The sequence below is a fragment of the Podarcis melisellensis genome, assembly GCF_964234715.1.
Source record: "Podarcis melisellensis genome assembly, chromosome: 9".
NCBI classification, from domain to species: Eukaryota; Metazoa; Chordata; class Lepidosauria; order Squamata; family Lacertidae; genus Podarcis; species Podarcis melisellensis.
The window spans coordinates 49,859,495-49,875,567 of record NC_138541.1 but is presented as its reverse complement, the minus strand read 5'-3'; the positions used below and the strand labels follow the sequence as shown (position 1 = coordinate 49,875,567).

The 16,073-nt window shown below is 41.9% G+C and overlaps 2 protein-coding genes across 7 annotated transcripts in view; one reads left to right on the top strand and one right to left on the bottom strand.

The window, feature by feature from the left end:
• Window positions 1–12,096, top strand: part of LOC309378334 (NACHT and WD repeat domain-containing protein 2-like) — a 41,536-nt gene extending 29,440 nt beyond the window's left edge. For 2 of the 4 annotated variants that reach the window (XM_081926336.1, XM_081926339.1), the window contains 9 exons: window positions 17–185; window positions 772–973; window positions 1,141–1,271; window positions 2,938–3,098; window positions 3,614–3,771; window positions 5,243–5,449; window positions 5,920–6,014; window positions 8,131–8,252; window positions 8,663–10,306. In XM_081926336.1, the coding sequence (XP_081782462.1) occupies window positions 17–185; window positions 772–973; window positions 1,141–1,271; window positions 2,938–3,098; window positions 3,614–3,771; window positions 5,243–5,449; window positions 5,920–6,014; window positions 8,131–8,252; window positions 8,663–8,901 (1,484 nt within the window). In that variant the 3' untranslated portion in view covers window positions 8,902–10,306. Of the gene's footprint in view, window positions 1–16; window positions 186–771; window positions 974–1,140; window positions 1,272–2,937; window positions 3,099–3,613; window positions 3,772–5,242; window positions 5,450–5,919; window positions 6,015–8,130; window positions 8,253–8,662; window positions 10,307–10,495 lie in introns of those variants that run through there. The other 2 variants (XM_081926337.1, XM_081926338.1) reach the window with 2 other exon arrangements.
• On the bottom strand, window positions 11,992–16,073 carry ING2 (inhibitor of growth family member 2). 3 transcript variants are annotated; one of them, XM_081926376.1, is made up of 2 exons: window positions 15,690–16,073; window positions 11,992–13,924 (listed from the first exon to the last, which is right to left on the bottom strand). In XM_081926376.1, exons 1-2 carry the CDS (start codon window positions 15,934–15,936, stop codon window positions 13,254–13,256), a joined length of 918 nt encoding a protein of 305 aa, XP_081782502.1. In that variant the 5' UTR covers window positions 15,937–16,073; the 3' UTR covers window positions 11,992–13,253. The 3 variants fall into 3 exon arrangements, with proteins under 3 accessions (XP_081782502.1, XP_081782503.1, XP_081782504.1); XM_081926377.1 differs by lacking the exon at window positions 15,690–16,073 and adding an exon at window positions 15,164–15,509; XM_081926378.1 differs by lacking the exon at window positions 15,690–16,073 and adding an exon at window positions 15,076–15,158.

The following is a 16,073-nucleotide window of genomic DNA, read 5'->3' as shown; positions in this document are numbered from 1 at the left end:
TATGATAAATATATAGGTGTATGCTCTGACCTTCGGTACTGTTTAACATTCTGTGATGGAGACAATTATCTTCAATCTTGGAATTTAGCTTCCAAGATCAATGACCAGTCATTGACAGTCACTGCAAGTAAAGCCAAGAAAACAAATGGTATTCGTGATATTCTAACAATGGAGAACTATCCTAGGTAAGAAAGACCCACGACTCTCCTAAAAATGTTTTAGTTACTGTTTTAAATATTGTTCTTGACAAACATCATTTTTTAAAATTCTGGCTATGCACTTTTCAAAAGTAGGTTTTGAAAGTAGCCAGTTTTTCAAAAGTAGTCAGGAAAATGCAGAGATTTAAATGCAAAAGACAGAGTTGTTGTGTTTCAGTGATAGCAGACATCTAAGGTACTTGATCCCTGAACAGCTTCCAAAATATGTGCATTGCTATAGGCAGGGCTGTTGTATGCTAAAAAGTGGCTGCGGGGGGTGGGGGGGACGACAACATGACGACATGGGGAAATTCTGTGTGAAATTAATTCCAGTTCTCCATCAAGAAAAGCAAAACAAAGAGAATCTGTATATATTGGTTTCTTTAGCACTGCTGACCAAGAGCAGAGAAAAGTACCATGGAGGATATGAAAATTCCTTTCTCTATGGACACCCTTCTTTTCATTTCTTTCCCATCATTCCTATCCACACTGTTTACCAGCGCAGAAATAACAACATTTGCACAACCTTTGCTATATATCAATAACAAGGCTATTCATTTCAATATTTCCCAAGGTATGCCATGTGCAGAAACACAAGTCCAGGGGTCATAACAGTGTGGAACATCATGAAATCAAAGTGTAAACACAATGCTGTGAGAGTGGAGAGGGGATTGCTAGAGAATACGGATATAGTTCTGGTCAGAGACATGAAACTTTATGTCCTTACAGACAAAGGAATGGCCTCTTTTGCAGATCCTCCGAGACCCATTTTCCAGGTATTGAAGGCACCTCTATCCTGTAAATACTGGTTGTTTGTTTTTTAGTGATTGGCATTTAAAGCTGAGGCTGTTCAGAAAGAACCTTGTAAGAAAAAGCTGAGACTGTTAAGAAAATGATTTGCACGTATATTTCCTTACCAAAAAATGTTTTTATGCCATTCCAGACTCTTTTAGTTTATGACCTCCTGAAAAAGAAGTATATAAGGAAGCAGACTGGCCTTTACATCATTCCCTGCCCAAATAACGAGTATAAGATCCTTGAAGGAGGCCTTCTACTTGGACTTTCAGAGAACAGGTAATATATTTACAGCTATTAAAGATAATATGGCTGTTTTCTGTTTGCCAAATCAAACGGAATAGTCACCATCAGCTATTAAAATTGGTATGACATGAATTGACTAGATCAGTGGTTCCCAATTAGCTAATTACTGAGGACCCCCTCTTTTTCAAAAGCCAAGCCACGGACTCCCTACTTTAATTTTTTTTATATAATTACCTCTGAAAAGCAATTTTTTTGAACAATATAAGCCCCTAATAAGCAAATGATTTTAGGTATACGAAAAAAACAGACTAGGGCGGAGCGATATCTAGTCTTCCAAATCCTGATATATCAGCAGCTAAACATGGGGATATTCTGATATATCACGATGTCTGAAATTGGAAATCAGGCGGGTGGGGTGCATGCAGATCAGGCATGGGAATGAAGGAAGGAGCAGCTGTGGAGATCGGATGGTTGGGGGGAGGAGAGGAAGCGGAGTCACCTCCACTGCATGGTTTGAGTGGGATGGGATGGGGATGGGAGATACATCAAGCTGCTGTCATTGAGGCAGCCAGCGGTGGCAGCCAGCGAAGATGCAGTCCACTGTGGCTGCTGCTTTCCTGCTGACTGAGAAACGCTGCTTTGCCTCAGTGCCAGGGGAAGGTAGTGCCACAGTCCCTTGAAGTGAGGGTGACAAGCTGCCCTATTCCCCATGAGCATGAGGAAAAGGCAGTGCCTTGTAATCAGCTGCCCTGGTCTCCTTCAAAGCAAGGAAAGGCAGCTCAGATCAGCAGCTTTATCAGCTGAGGTCATTGTGCAATATCAACAGTATCTTGAATTCAGCTGCCCTTAATTGGGAACCACTGGACAAGGCTGTTTCGTAAGTTTCCAAACTCAACCAAGTCATGCTTATAGCAACACACTGAGATTAAAAAGTGAAAGATTCCAGGAAGTTCCAGGGTTATTTTTCTGTTGGGAAAATCAAGGCACAGTGGAGGCTAATATCTTTAAGAAATATGGTTTATTTTACACATATCTATACCTAAATCTTCAGTGAAGAGGATGCAGAACAGTATACTCCAAGAGTATACTCATTGGCAGGCTCATAGCTTCAGCAAGCTTGGGTCCAAAGCAGCTGTCAGTCATGGCTGCTGCTCAGATAAAGGGGGAAACATATGGTAGCTTTTTGCATTGCCAATGGCCCTTAATGGCCCAATACCTGGCTCCCCATTGTTTATCAATGGCTCTGCACTTAGGGCCAGGAAGATTTGCATAAACTCACCCGGGATTTTTTTGTCTGGCACAATTCTGCAGCTTGTATTCTCCCTTCATATCCCAAATATTATCTAAAAATTTATACCATTCACTAGCAGACTCTACCCTAGATCTATGACACTATGGAACCAGGAAGGGGTAGAATGTCCTGCTCATGTATAAAGTGCAGTCTGAATTGCTTCATTTCTGAAGCCTATTGCTCTTTACAAGCTTCCGACATGAAATGGATGGGCAGAGAGCGAGCTTAGCACCACATAGTAAAAGGTGGTTTGTCTGTATTTGATTCTCACCCCCCCCCTTTATCTCCTGAATTGCTCTGTTACTGAATCAGAGATTTTACTCAATTTTGTGCCCATCTTACATCAACTGGTCACCTTGAAGTTCTAGAAAGTTATTATCTGTTTGCTTTTCTGGTTCCTGTTTTCAGAGACCATTTTATTACCTGGAACTTGGAAACTGGATTTATTAAGGATCGATTAAGGCCAGAATACAAGGACAAATTTTCATCGCAAGCTGCGAAGCCAAACGGTTCCTTCTCCAGGGAAAACATGAAACGATGCAAAGGAGTCTTGCCTAACAGAACAACAGGTTTCAAACTTTTCATTCTAATTCATTCCCTTTGCAGTTTACACAAGATATTAAAACTTACAGTGTTCAACCACCACCACACCCCAGTTGCCTCAAAAACCTTTTATCAGAGGTTTTGTTCTTAGTTGTGTTAGATAATCATTGCAGTGAGGCAGGACCAAAAAAAAAGGCCAGGTTCCAAATTATCAAGTTCAGCATAGCCAAGAGGTGTTTACATTTGCTGCTCCTCATGCATACATACATATGGCTGCAGAGCAAATTGCTTTTTATATTTATTTGTTTCTTTGCTTGCTTGCCTGCCTGCCTGCCAGCCATTAAGGACCTTTGGCTCAAAATGAAAAATTCAGCAGAGCATAGGTCAGCCATTAGGGGGACCTTGAAACAGTGTTTTGGATCGTGGCCTGATCTTGTATCACCAAAACACACAAAGTGGCTTACAGCAGTTGAAATCCACTCACGCATATGTTAAAAATCGCAATTTTAAAAGTTATTTGCAACACCATTGCATTCTATAGCAGTGTTACAGCTTCCATGGGAAAGGCGAAATGAAACAATGACAGGAAAGAGACGGAAGAAGGAAAAGGCAGTGAAAATGGAGAGGGAAATGCTGCAGCAACTTGCTGATGAAAAGAGCAATGCCATTGACCAGTTCCTCCTGAGTGGAGACGAGAAGGTGAGAGGCAATATGTCCCAAGCACCCTATGTTTATCTCGTGCCAATGTGCTAATAGTTTGCATTTATTTTAGTGCCTTACAATCCTGTTTTTTCTAACCCATACCAGATTGTAAACTCTCTTGAGAAATGAACTTGTGCCATTTTATGGTTTCTCAAAAATATATGAGTTAGAATTAAGACGCTGTGTCCTTTAACCTAGGAATGTTTAATTCCACCATAACTTATGAACTTTATTTATTAAACATTTCCTGGAGGGATTTCTGCTTGTGCCTAGCCCAGCTAATTCTGTACTTTTTTGTACATAACTGAATATACTATTAATCCTACTCAGAGAAGACCCTTGAAAGGAATGGATTCAACTAATGTAGGCCCATTAATTTCAGCGGAACTGCTCTGAGTAGGACTTAATTGGATACAACCCAGGATTTTTGTTGTTAATTGTTTTATGATGTATACCACCTTTTAGGTGCTTAAATGATTGCTTTCACATTGATATTATAGCTTGAACAATGCGTGTGTGTAACATGCACATACTTTTGAGTGGATGCGTGGACCTCTCTTGCATCTCCAATTATGCATGTACAGGAAATGGCAGTGGATTAAATGGAAGAACAAAAAGCAAGCAAACACTGTAGGCTTGTTCACCATCCTGCAAAGGAATACCTTTAAGAAGCTTGCACTGCAGCAAGAGTCCACTGTGGGTGGGCTTTGGCTGCCTGCATGCCATACATTTAAAGCACTAAGAATCCTGGGGGTTGTGGTTTAAGAGTCCAGGGAATTGTAGCTTGGGGGGGGGGCACAAACTATACTTCATAAGATTCGGAGGTGGGGGGGAGGGGGGATGTGCTTTAAATGCATGGCATGTACACAGCCCATAACTCAGTCTTGAAGTAGCTTTGATACGCCCTGGGTCATCATAGTCTTCCTGTAGTGAAATGGAGCACCAGATATTTAAGGAAAGAATTACTTCAAGAGCACTCCTCCACTTGTAAGAAATGGTGCAGAAGAGGTGCCTTTTTGGCAGCATATAGTACAGGAGTTGGTAATTCTGCCAGTCCCTGCAGTAAACATTTAAAGTGGCACCTCTGGTTATGAACTTAATTCATTCTGGAGGTCCATTCTTAACTTGAAACGGTTCTTAACCTGAGGTACCCCTTTAGCTAATGGGGGGCCTCCCACTGCCGCCGCGCCGCTGGCATGTGATTTCTGTTTTCATCCTGAGGTAAAGTTCTTAACCCAAAGTACTAGTTCCGGGTTAGTGGAGTCTGTAACCCGAAGTGTTCGTAACCCGAGGTACCACTGTATAGTTTATCCCTCCATTCCTCATAGGCGCAGCTGTCTTATACCAAAGGCCTTTCATACGACTGCTAGTTGCAAGAGAAGACAGATGCACCAACATTTTATTTCACGTAAGTATTTATGGCCCAATATCTAAAAATTAATCCACACATCCCATTATCTTCTCTTAGGTTGCTGTGTGTTCCTACTATGCACATCACCTGTCAGTGTTCAGCTTGGAAAGCATGTCCCATCTCCACACCCTTGAGAGCAGAGAATCCATGCTTTTCTTACACAATGCCGCCTTGACCTATAACGGCCATTATCTGGTGCTCTCCAATTACAGCGAGAAGGAGAAAGTCAGCTATGTAACACTATGGAATTTAGCCACGGGGAAGGTATGTTTTCTGAAATTCTTTTGAGGTGGCAGAGAACCAGCTTTGCAGTTGTGGACTATGTCCCCCCTCCCCCCAGAAAGAGGTCTATGAACAGCCACAGCTTCCTCACAAATGGTGTGCAAACTAAAGGGATTTTTGCTCTCCTTATAGCAGTTTAAAATTAATGATAGGAAACATTCCCAGTTCTAGAATTTCTGAGCTTGATGTCCTCTTGGTCTGCCCTCCCTCCTGTCCCAAAGCTAGACCTGCAACTCCTGCTCTCTGTTTCCTGATGTAGCTGGCTCTTCATTATATCTTCACACCTCATTCTTCCAAAGCTGTAGAGTAGAACACCATCAATGTACTGGAACACTACTCCAGCCTGCCACCTAAAGGGAGAAAGGGCAGTGCTACACATTAGGAAGTGCTAAGTAAGTGTAAGTACATAACCAACGTATTTAAAATGGATTATCTCTCCCATAAAAATGCAGGTAAGGAAAAGACTGAAAAATGAGCCAAATGTCTGCTGTACAGCCATTGCTGCTGATGCTAGTAGGATAATTTTTGGAGTGATGGTGGAAAACAGGTAAGCAAAATGCCAAAGTTTAGTAGTTTTTTTCCTACAGTAGGTCCCGCCCCCTCCCCAAATCACTCAGTTCTTCTTAATTGTTTTCTGGAACAGTTTGGCAAGAGTGTCACAGCTGGACACAAGTGTAACAGGTTCTGATTTCAGGCTTTTGGAAGCAAAACCTCATGGCCCACACAGACAAGCCTTTTTAAATGAAGCGGAATTTAAGCACACAGAGGCCTATTTTTCATTGGATTCACCTCTCTCCCTCCTGGTGGAAGAGATTGCAAGTACCACATAGCCCTTCTTCAGATATCAATAGTACGTATATTGGCTAGATTACCCTTGGAGTCCATTCCAACTCTACAGTTCTATTATTCCATATAATTACTAGTACAGTGGTACCTCAGGTTAAGTACTTAATTCGTTCCGGAGGTCCGTACTTAACCTGAAACTGTTCTTAACCTGAAGCACCACTTTAGCTAATGGGGCCTCCTGCTGCCGCCGCGCCGCTGGAGCACGATTTCTGTTCTCATCCTGAAGCAAAGTTCTTAAGCTGAAGCACTATTTCTGGGTTAGCAGAGTCTGTAACCTGAAGCGTATGTAACCTGAAGCGTATGTAGCCTGAGGTACCACTGTATCTGCTGAGACACTATGCTTGATTAAGTAACACAGGAATTTTTTCATTAAGATTGGAAACTACTGTACTTTGGGCAGGTACAAGGGATTACAACTTTCCAATTCAAGCTGTCTTCCTCCTAGATAGGTCCGTTGTGCTTCACAGACTGTTGAAATTCTCCTGCTTTCCACTTGTTGTCTGGACACAAGGTGGAGCTTCCCTATGAACATGCAGGGCCTGTCACATACAGCCCTTATCACCAAAGTTTAAGTGTGTACCAGGGGAAAATATTATTAAAATAATTTATAGACCACTATTCATTTTGAGAAGAAATAAGTCCAATGGTTCTACTGTTCCAAGCATGATTAACCCTGGTTCCAATCCTATTTGTTTTCTAAAATTTTAGTATATCCTTTGTATCTACATCACATCAGAAATTGTATTAGAGACTAGATATATTTAATTTACATGCTCAAAAAAGGCTTGACTGTCCAGCATTCAGCTGCACAGCTGTTAACTAGCTAAATCTCTGGGCAATTGTTTGCCAGGTTTCATTACTTGGCATGACTTTGTGTAAGTTTGGGTAACTAAATAGTGAGATGACATTGTAACACCCATACAGAGGTACCTCGGTTCTTGAATGAAATCCGTTCCCAAAGCCCGTTCGGCTTCCAAAACATTCGAAAACCAAGGTGCGGCTTCCCATTGGTTGCAAGAGCTTGTTGCACTCAGCAGAAATCACGTCACATGTTTGGGTTCTGAAAAATGTTTGAAAACAGAAACATTTGCTTCTGTGTTTTTGACATTCGGGAGCCAAAACGTACAACATCAGAGGCGTTCTGGAACCAAGCTTCCACTGTCTGGTGCATTTCCTGGAGCAGAGATGCTTAGGTTCGAAATACTTTTGTACAAAAATTTAAAATGGTGCGATGAAAGAAGCAAAGAGGGCATGAAGAAGTGATCCACAGCTGTATGTCATGGATTGGAAACCTTTATTCAGCCCTAGATCCCTCGTCCCTTCTGTAAGGGTTGGAACTACTTTGGGCAGGTACCTTTTAAGTACAGTAGTCTTTAGTGAAAGAATATCTAATCTGCATCTGGACTGTTGAACATGATGTCCTACATATTAGAATATGTTGTCCAGTACAGTGGTAACTCGGGATACAGACGCTTCAGGTTACAGAAATAGTACCTTGGGTTAAGATCTTTGCTTCAGGATGAGAACAGAAATCGTGCAGCGGTGGAGCAGCAGCAAAGGGAGGCCCCATTAGCAAAAATGGTGTCTCGGGTTAAGAACAGTTTCAGGTTAAGAACGGACCTCCGGAACGAATTAAGTTCTTAACCCGAGGTACCACTGTATTCCAGATGTCCCAATTTACAAACATCCAATATACTGCAGGACAAGCTCAACACCTTAAAAAAAAAAAATTGCTCACTATTTACATACAAATAGTTATTGCCCTGTCTGTCACTCTCAGTACTACAGAACTGATCTCTCTTTTTTGTGATTTCTAGGATAAAGATCTGGGATCCGTTTAAGCATAAGCACAAGCTAATTCAAGGTTACGAAGGTCTTCATCTAACTGTGTGCAGCAAACTACACATATTAGATGGAGCAAAGGCTGTTCTGCTTGCAGGTTTGTGACAGATTTATTTTGTGGAGGCTGTTGGAGGCAGTAGGGCTAGAATATTTTTGTTACATTAAGCTGGGAATCAACTCAATGCAATTTTCTCCCACGGTTTGCTTTATTTGCTTATAATGGTTAGTTTAAACATTTAATGGCAAAGCAAAGGTAAAAGACGTCTCTGAAACGGGTACTTTATAAATGAAAAACCTTTCAATGTTGGCATGATTTTTAACTTTTCGGCCACCCTAACCCTTTGAACAAGGGGGAAAGCAGAAAGAAATATTGATTTCTATTCTGCATCCACAGATTTAACCAACATGAATGGGTTGCTATTATGATTGATGGAAAAGGAGGGAGAATTCACAATGCTGTGCCTTAGCAGGACATAATGTGATGTTATGCGTATTTTTTCCCATTAGGTGAAGTCAGTATCTGGGATTTGGAAAGCGGTACAGTTATATCAGTCTTTACACCAGACAGCAAAATCTCCTGCATGACAGTTGCGTTTGATAGAAACACCGTTCTTTTGGGTTTGAGTGACAACCCTACTCTCATTACTTTGAAAATGCTGGGCACCAACACCGCTGCAAGTTCAACAGGAAAAGATTTGTTTGGAGAGGAATCCTCAAGCAGTGAAGAAGAACCTGAAGTTATTTAAAAGCCAAAATTTTAACCAAGTAAGAAGCTAGCATTCACAATTGAATGGTGTTTTTATTAAGAGAGTATGTTACAAGATATCAATTGATTTGGGAGAACTGGTACAAAATACTTTTGAGTTTCTGTGATGTTGGATCATCACCCAGAGTAGACCCAAGGAAATCAATGAGCTTGTGTTTATTTTAATGGGTCTACTCTAAGCGAGATGAGTGCCACACCCCAGCCTTTGACTGGACTTAATAGTCCAGGGTCCTTTACCTTTTACCTTACTCTGTAACTTAGTTGGTTTATAATCTTGCCCAAACAAAAATACCTACCGGTACTTTTAGTTTGATATTGGAAGATGTTTCCTGGCCTTCTGCATCAGTGAGAACTTATATTGGTTGCATTGTCTAAGGATCCAAACAGAGATTATCAGGGATAAAACACCCAAGTCACTAGTTTCATTTGTGTTGGGTTATATAGAGCAGCTTTATTTAGCCTTGAGCTCCCAATGTTGCTGGACCAAAACTCAAATCATCCCTGACCATTGGCTAAGCTGGCTGAGGTTTGGTGAGAGTTGCAGCCCAACAATATTTGTGGTCTCAAGGCTGATTTAGAAGATATTTTGTGCCCTAAATGTCAGAAAATTTTAACAGAATATGTAGAAAGAAGGGGGTCCCCCTTTCTTTAGGAGCAGCAAGAAGTAATTGGGATACATATATACTACACACATGGTGAAGCTCATGTGCTTGATTAGGTTTCATAAAGGTAGGAAAGGGGTTATCTATCAACTTTAACAATTGTTATGACAGTGATAATGGATTTCAGCGATTTTGTAAAAGATATAATCAGAATGTTTCAATTGAAATATTGATATTCTGTTGTGAAATTTACTGATAAATTAAAATGATAGCAAACATTTGGATGATACTGGGTAATGGCTATTGCATTACGAATATGCATTTGATATACTAATCTAAAGCTAAAATAAGCTAGAGCAAGACATTTGTCTTAGTGCTACTAACAATGAGGAATTCTGTTAACTAATTTAGTTGGGTCCAGCTGATTTTGCTCCATCTGAATATCTCAAAGTATGGTTTTAAACAGGACTGTGTTTCTTCTCATCCTTGCTTGGCTTTTGTGTGATTGGGTTGGCACAGCTTATTCCTTGCATATAGGCATAGACAAACACTAGCCTCAACCATCTCTCTTTGGCACATACTGTACTTAAGTCAGCTTTGTGTGGAAGAACACCAGTTTATAAGTAAGCATTGGTACAACAATTTCTGATGGCATATGCTACCAGCTCATTTTGAATCAGCCGATCAACTTCATTTTGTTGTGATGTAGCAGAGAGGAGTGGGGATCCCACCTTTCTGAACATGCTAGATTGGCTTGACTTGAAGTTTAACATCAAGCAGGCAGAGATAAAAAATCATCCTGTTTAGGAATTCATTCAGATGTCCTGTTTCATCAATGCCCTATTTATTCTGAGATGCAGTTTTAAGAGATGCAACATGATACAGCATAGAATGCCTTCAATTATGAAATTATGTTTATTGCTTACTGTTCCCACTTCCCTCTTTCCTGTCATTATATGCTGCTAAATTTAGGGACACTCAAAGGGAAGAATACTACTTGTCTTACTCAAGCATATAAGCCAAGCAAGTCAGAAGGAATCTCAGCATTCATACTTATGATGGTTTTCATCAGAACTCCAGTACTTTTATAGCTTTATTTCAATACCATTTGTCAGATACAAATAAAAGAATATTACAAAACACAGCTAAAGAGCTGTGTGGGGTGTTCCAGACATGTACTGGGGACTTTCATTCTCACTCCACCCTATATCAAGGTACCCCTGGAGTGACATTTTGTGAGGCAAATGGAGAATGCAGTGTGAAAGGGAAAACTGACTTCTTTCCACATGCACAAAAACATTTATTATACATGTACATGTTTCTTTGGATCCCAGCCTGTGTGTGCATTACTGAAAAAGGGGGCAATATAAAAATGTTCTTTTCCATTTTTACAACCAAAGTGGTTTTTATTCATAAAACATAGCATGCAAAATATTAGATCCAAGTAATTGATACACTTCAGTGGCACAGTTCTTATTTGCATGTGCCCAGGCTTACAAAATTTAGAACCAAGAGGGAGATTGTCAAACCACAGCAAGCAAACTTATTTTAAAATCATTAGAAGTTCATAGCAATGACAGTTTCTTAAAAATGGGAAACATTATCATTTTGCTAAGATAGGGCTAAGAGTCAGGTTGTCAATTGGAAGCAGAGGAGACACAGGAATTGCAGACGCTAGTCTGGGCATTCCCTGTTTAGGAATAGTGCAGATATTTAATGCACACCATTACCTGGTTGCAGAATTATTATGCCTAGAAACAGATCTGAAATGCACAAGTAGGTTTTACCATCAGTGGAAGGTGTTGAATATGGTGTTAAGCACACAGGAGCGAATAAATCCAAAACCAGTTCCCAGTCTCCTTCAGTCAGCTGGGATCAAGCCACTGTTCAAAATATATCCTCTTTCTTAGAATTTCAACAACATGCTACTACCTTGGGACTTAAATTTTCCTACTTGTTGCATTATTTTGTTCAGGACACTGGGGAGAAGCAACTAGACATCCAAAATAAATACATATATCTGAACTTGCATTTTGTTTTTCCCAAAAACCCTGAACAGAAGACATATTATTTATGGAAGAAGACTTCCTTTTTCACTGGAAGATAGTTCCCAATCAGTGTTGCCCCATGAAATTGTGAGACAGTGTTTCAGAATCAGTTGAAACAAGTGTCCCACTCCTCTATGGAATACAGAAGTAACGATTCAGCTGATAAAACCCGACACCTAACAATAACAGCAGTTCCCAGTTAAACTAGGTAATATATAAGGTCCCAGAGATGCTGCTACTCACCCATACAAAATGAAAAATGTCCACCTTAAGTGAAGTATCTGGTCAGAGCTCGTGATAACTTTTTTGTGTGTGTGAAAGTATCCAGAACTTTTTCAAAGATCAGTTAAACCACAAAAACTTTAACAGCCACAGAAATGTTTCAGTTTGTTGTTGCAGAAACAAGAGTTTGAAGATATGTGAATTTATTATCGGGCTGTTTATTCCGTTTCATTCACATTGCTATTGCCTCACATGCACGTTATAACCTCTGTGAAATGCAAATAGATCCCTCTCAAATGCTAGGGGGAAAAAAGCCTTGTTTAGAAAAACCGGATAGTAGTATGTTAGACAGCTAGACAGAGGTTACAGCTGTTTGTCATCAAATTTGGCATGTAGAACTCGATTAAAGAAATAATATCTAGTTTTGGAACACCTTCAGTTACTGTCTGCTCCAAAAATAAGGCCTGGTTCCTTATGTATAAGGTTTTATAAAAAGCAATACACTTTTCAGGAACACAGTTCCTTTTGTCTACATCTACATCTATTGTATCCCTCTTCTATAAGAGGGCAGTTGCTTTTTACTACTACTCAACTTTCCTCAGCTCCAAGAGCCTAGAAAGCACAAAAGCCAGTTAACATACTAGTCCAGGCAAACTCTTATAACTTGTCCAAAGACTTATAGATATTATAGTACTTACGCATCTATTGTACCTGTAAACTTTTCAACATGATTGTATGTTCCTGCCATCATCCAAGAAGTCAGTGGCAAGATGGCACAACATGAGTTAAAAGATGGAAAGGAACAGAATGGGAAAATCAAGTAGCCTCAGTTCAGGACTGTCTTTGTAATGCTGAGTAGAACTCTTCTAGCCATCATACTTTATTGTTTAATATACCGTCCCTAAAAAGGCTTCTAACCTCATCACCACAAGATTAACATAGTGACATATACAGAAATCACAAGGAAAGCAATAAAGAAGAATGTTGGCTTTTCACCCCGAAAGACTTAAAATGTAACACTAGATTAACCCCAATTAAATATGATCTTTTAAGACTCTGAAGTCTAAAAGCGTCATAGAACGAAAGTGTTCTCAGCAGAATGAGCTATAATGGACTAAAGTTACAACTGCAACAGATGTTAAAATACCAGTCTTAACATGATTATCCCTCCAGTCCGTCCTCATCAGGCATCACCATAATTCTGCAATTAAAAAGAGTGAGGGACCAAGAACTCTTGAATCCCCTTTGTGCTACTCCCACGTGACCCTGTTCGAAGAATTTGGTTTTTTTAGTGCAGAATATTCAAAAGCACAAAAGTACTAACATGTATTAATACTCCATTAGTACTACAGACTGTAAAAAATATTGCATAGTTTTATGCATTATTCTAAAATATGGGTCTGCCTATTAAACAGTTTTTAATAAAAACTACGCAGCTCTCAATGTATTCAGAGCATCAACTACCTCGATCTTCTATCTTTTTTGGATTTGTCTGTACATTTATCCATAGTCTTCTCATTGTCTCCTCTGCACTTAGGACAATACCATTTCCCCTTCGGTTTGTAAGTGAGTCCAACACATGAAAAATGAAACCATTCAATGGGACATAGTTCATTGTCACACCCTATCATTTCCCCGTAAGACACTTGGTCACAGAGACAGTAAGTTGGTTCATTAGGGTCTACTGCAAAATCTACTGGTGAAGCTTCCCTTTCTTGTTTAGCTTTAGAGCGTTTCTTTTTCTTAGCAGATTTGGACCTCTTTTCTTTAGGGGGCTGGTCATCATATTCATCAATTCCATTTGCTATATGGCATATATCACGGCTTTCGCTGGTGCGCTGTCGACGTGGTCTTCGTGAAGATCTTTCTGGTAGACAAGGGTCCACTTTTGACTTTTCGGTGGGCTTCTCTGTATCTGACAGATCTTGGAAACACTGAGACTGGGACTCTATTTGCCGGGCTCTGTTCTCTACCAACTCAAGCATCTGAGTGACTATTTGGATTTTCTCATCACCAAGCTCTTGACTGTTGATCAGTGCTCGCTGAAGATGCTGCTGCAAACGCTTTTTCTGAGCAGGATCATCTTCACTCTTGTATTTTTCATAGACCTCGTCGATTTCTTTTAACGCTTCTGTTAAAAAGAAGTCAGAATAAGTGTATTATGAACTAGAATCCTTCAAGTCACTCCTTTCAAGTTGACAAATGCTAATCTTGTACTAAAAATGTGAATAGTACATATCTGAGGCTATGTAATAAAGCATATACTTTCAAAGGATAGTAACGCATTAAAATGCAAAAACAAATCTGTCCAAGGCCTCTTCCAAAATGCAAGGAAGTTTTTTAAAAGCATCTAGAGGCTAATGTGTCATTTAGCATGTTAGCATTATAAAGTGATATAATTAAATCTGGTGTTTCATAGGGGAGGGGGGAAAGCATGTTTGTTTTTTCTAGTTCTTTCCTCTCCTGACATCCTACCTTGAAATGGCAAGCTGCATTTTTTCGCATGTTAAGTACTGAAAATTACTATTTCTGTCAATTTACATGAGGTAGGGAATCTCAGGTCTAGAGCCCAAATGTGGCCCTTCAAACCTTTCCCCAGGCCACACTCTTCATCAGCCTTGCTCTGCTTTTGCCTAGTGGGAATACATTCTAGAACTATGGCAATACCTTTGCTTGCATGGATGGCGAACAGCGAAATGCTTGTGTAAAACATACAGATTCTGTATGGCTAGAATGTAGCCTGCTGTGCAAAGGCAGGAGTCATGCCCACTGCTTTACCTACTTGTGCCTCTGGCCCTACCCACTGTGTGCCCCCTGGAAGGTTACCTACAAAAGAATGTGGCCCTCAGGCTAAAAAAACAACAACAAAACAGGTTTCCTAGCTCCATTTTGCAGGGAAGTTGGCGAAAAAATTATATTGAGGAAAAGACACCATTCCCCAAACACCTCCATCCGCATTCTAGCATCATACACAAGAGACCACAACATCATAGAATTGTAGGGTTGGAAGGGACCAAATCTAGTCCAACCCCCTGCAGTGCAGAAATCTTCTTGTTTGCTTCACTTGCTCATAAAAACAGACTAAAACCGTGTAAAAAGATGGGGGGGGGGAATCCCTTGGTTGCAAGTGGAACAAATAGTAGTAAATGGCCTTGAATATATGCTCTTCACCCATCTGCCACAAACACTAAAAAGAAAAAAGCACTTTACCTACCACATATATAGTCTGTTGATACAAATGATAGCCCCCAAACCTAGCTAATCTAGCCCTGTCAGCCCTACCTGGGAACCGGGTGGTGTGCAACTGTGCAGGTGCGTGCATGCGTGGGTGATCACTGCACTGCATTTGAAACAACAACAACAACTCAACTTTGCAGAGACGTCTCCCTGTGCAACCAAGGGGAAAAGGAAAACAATTTCGAAGTTCGCATCTCGGAACTTTTCGGGCGATGCATCTCACCGGAGACCCCACCACCATCACGGAGGCGTCTCGGGCGTCACACGGGTTCTGCTACTGAACCTCCTTCCCCCGTGAACTTGGACTTTAAAAAAAAAAGGTGGCAGAGGGCATGCCCCGTCGTCCGCCGCCCCCTCCCAGCTCGCGTCACAGGGTCATGAGGGCGGGGATGGGTGGTCCAAGCCCCGCCGGGGCCCCAGTGCCGGGGCCATTCCTCAGCGCCCACCCCCTCAAGTTCGCCCCGAGGGCCAAGGCGGGGGGTGGGGGCTGGCGGAGCGTGGCCATTTTCCTCCCCCTCCGGGCGCCTGGTGAGGCGTGGACGCCCCTCCTCCTTTCAAAGCAAGGGCGGTTGGACTGGAGGGGTGGGGGTGGGAGCAGCGCCGCTGCCTCCGCCGCCATCGCCCCCTCCTCCCCGCTCTCCCCCCCCCCCGCCACTCACCCCGGCAGCGCGTGTCCATCTCGCGCAGGAGCGAGGCCAGCCTCTGCATGTCCAGCGGCAGCGACTCGACGCACTCCAGGTAGTCCTGCACGTAGCGCGCCAGGATCCTCTCCGACACGCCGCCGCCGCCGCACGGGAAGCCGGACACTCCGCCGGCCCCGCCGGCTGCAGTGGCGGCAGAACCGGCAGCCGCCGCCGCCCCAGACCCCGCCCCCCCAGGCTGTTGCCCCGGCGACCCCAACATCATTACGCGACGTGACAGCGACCCCGCTTCCCCCTCGGCGGACCCGGGGCCCTCGAGCGATGGGGAGGGGGGAGGGGAAGGAAGCCCCTCCGGCCGCTTCTGTTAATCGGCGCGGGCAGCCGAGGCGAAAGAAAACCTCC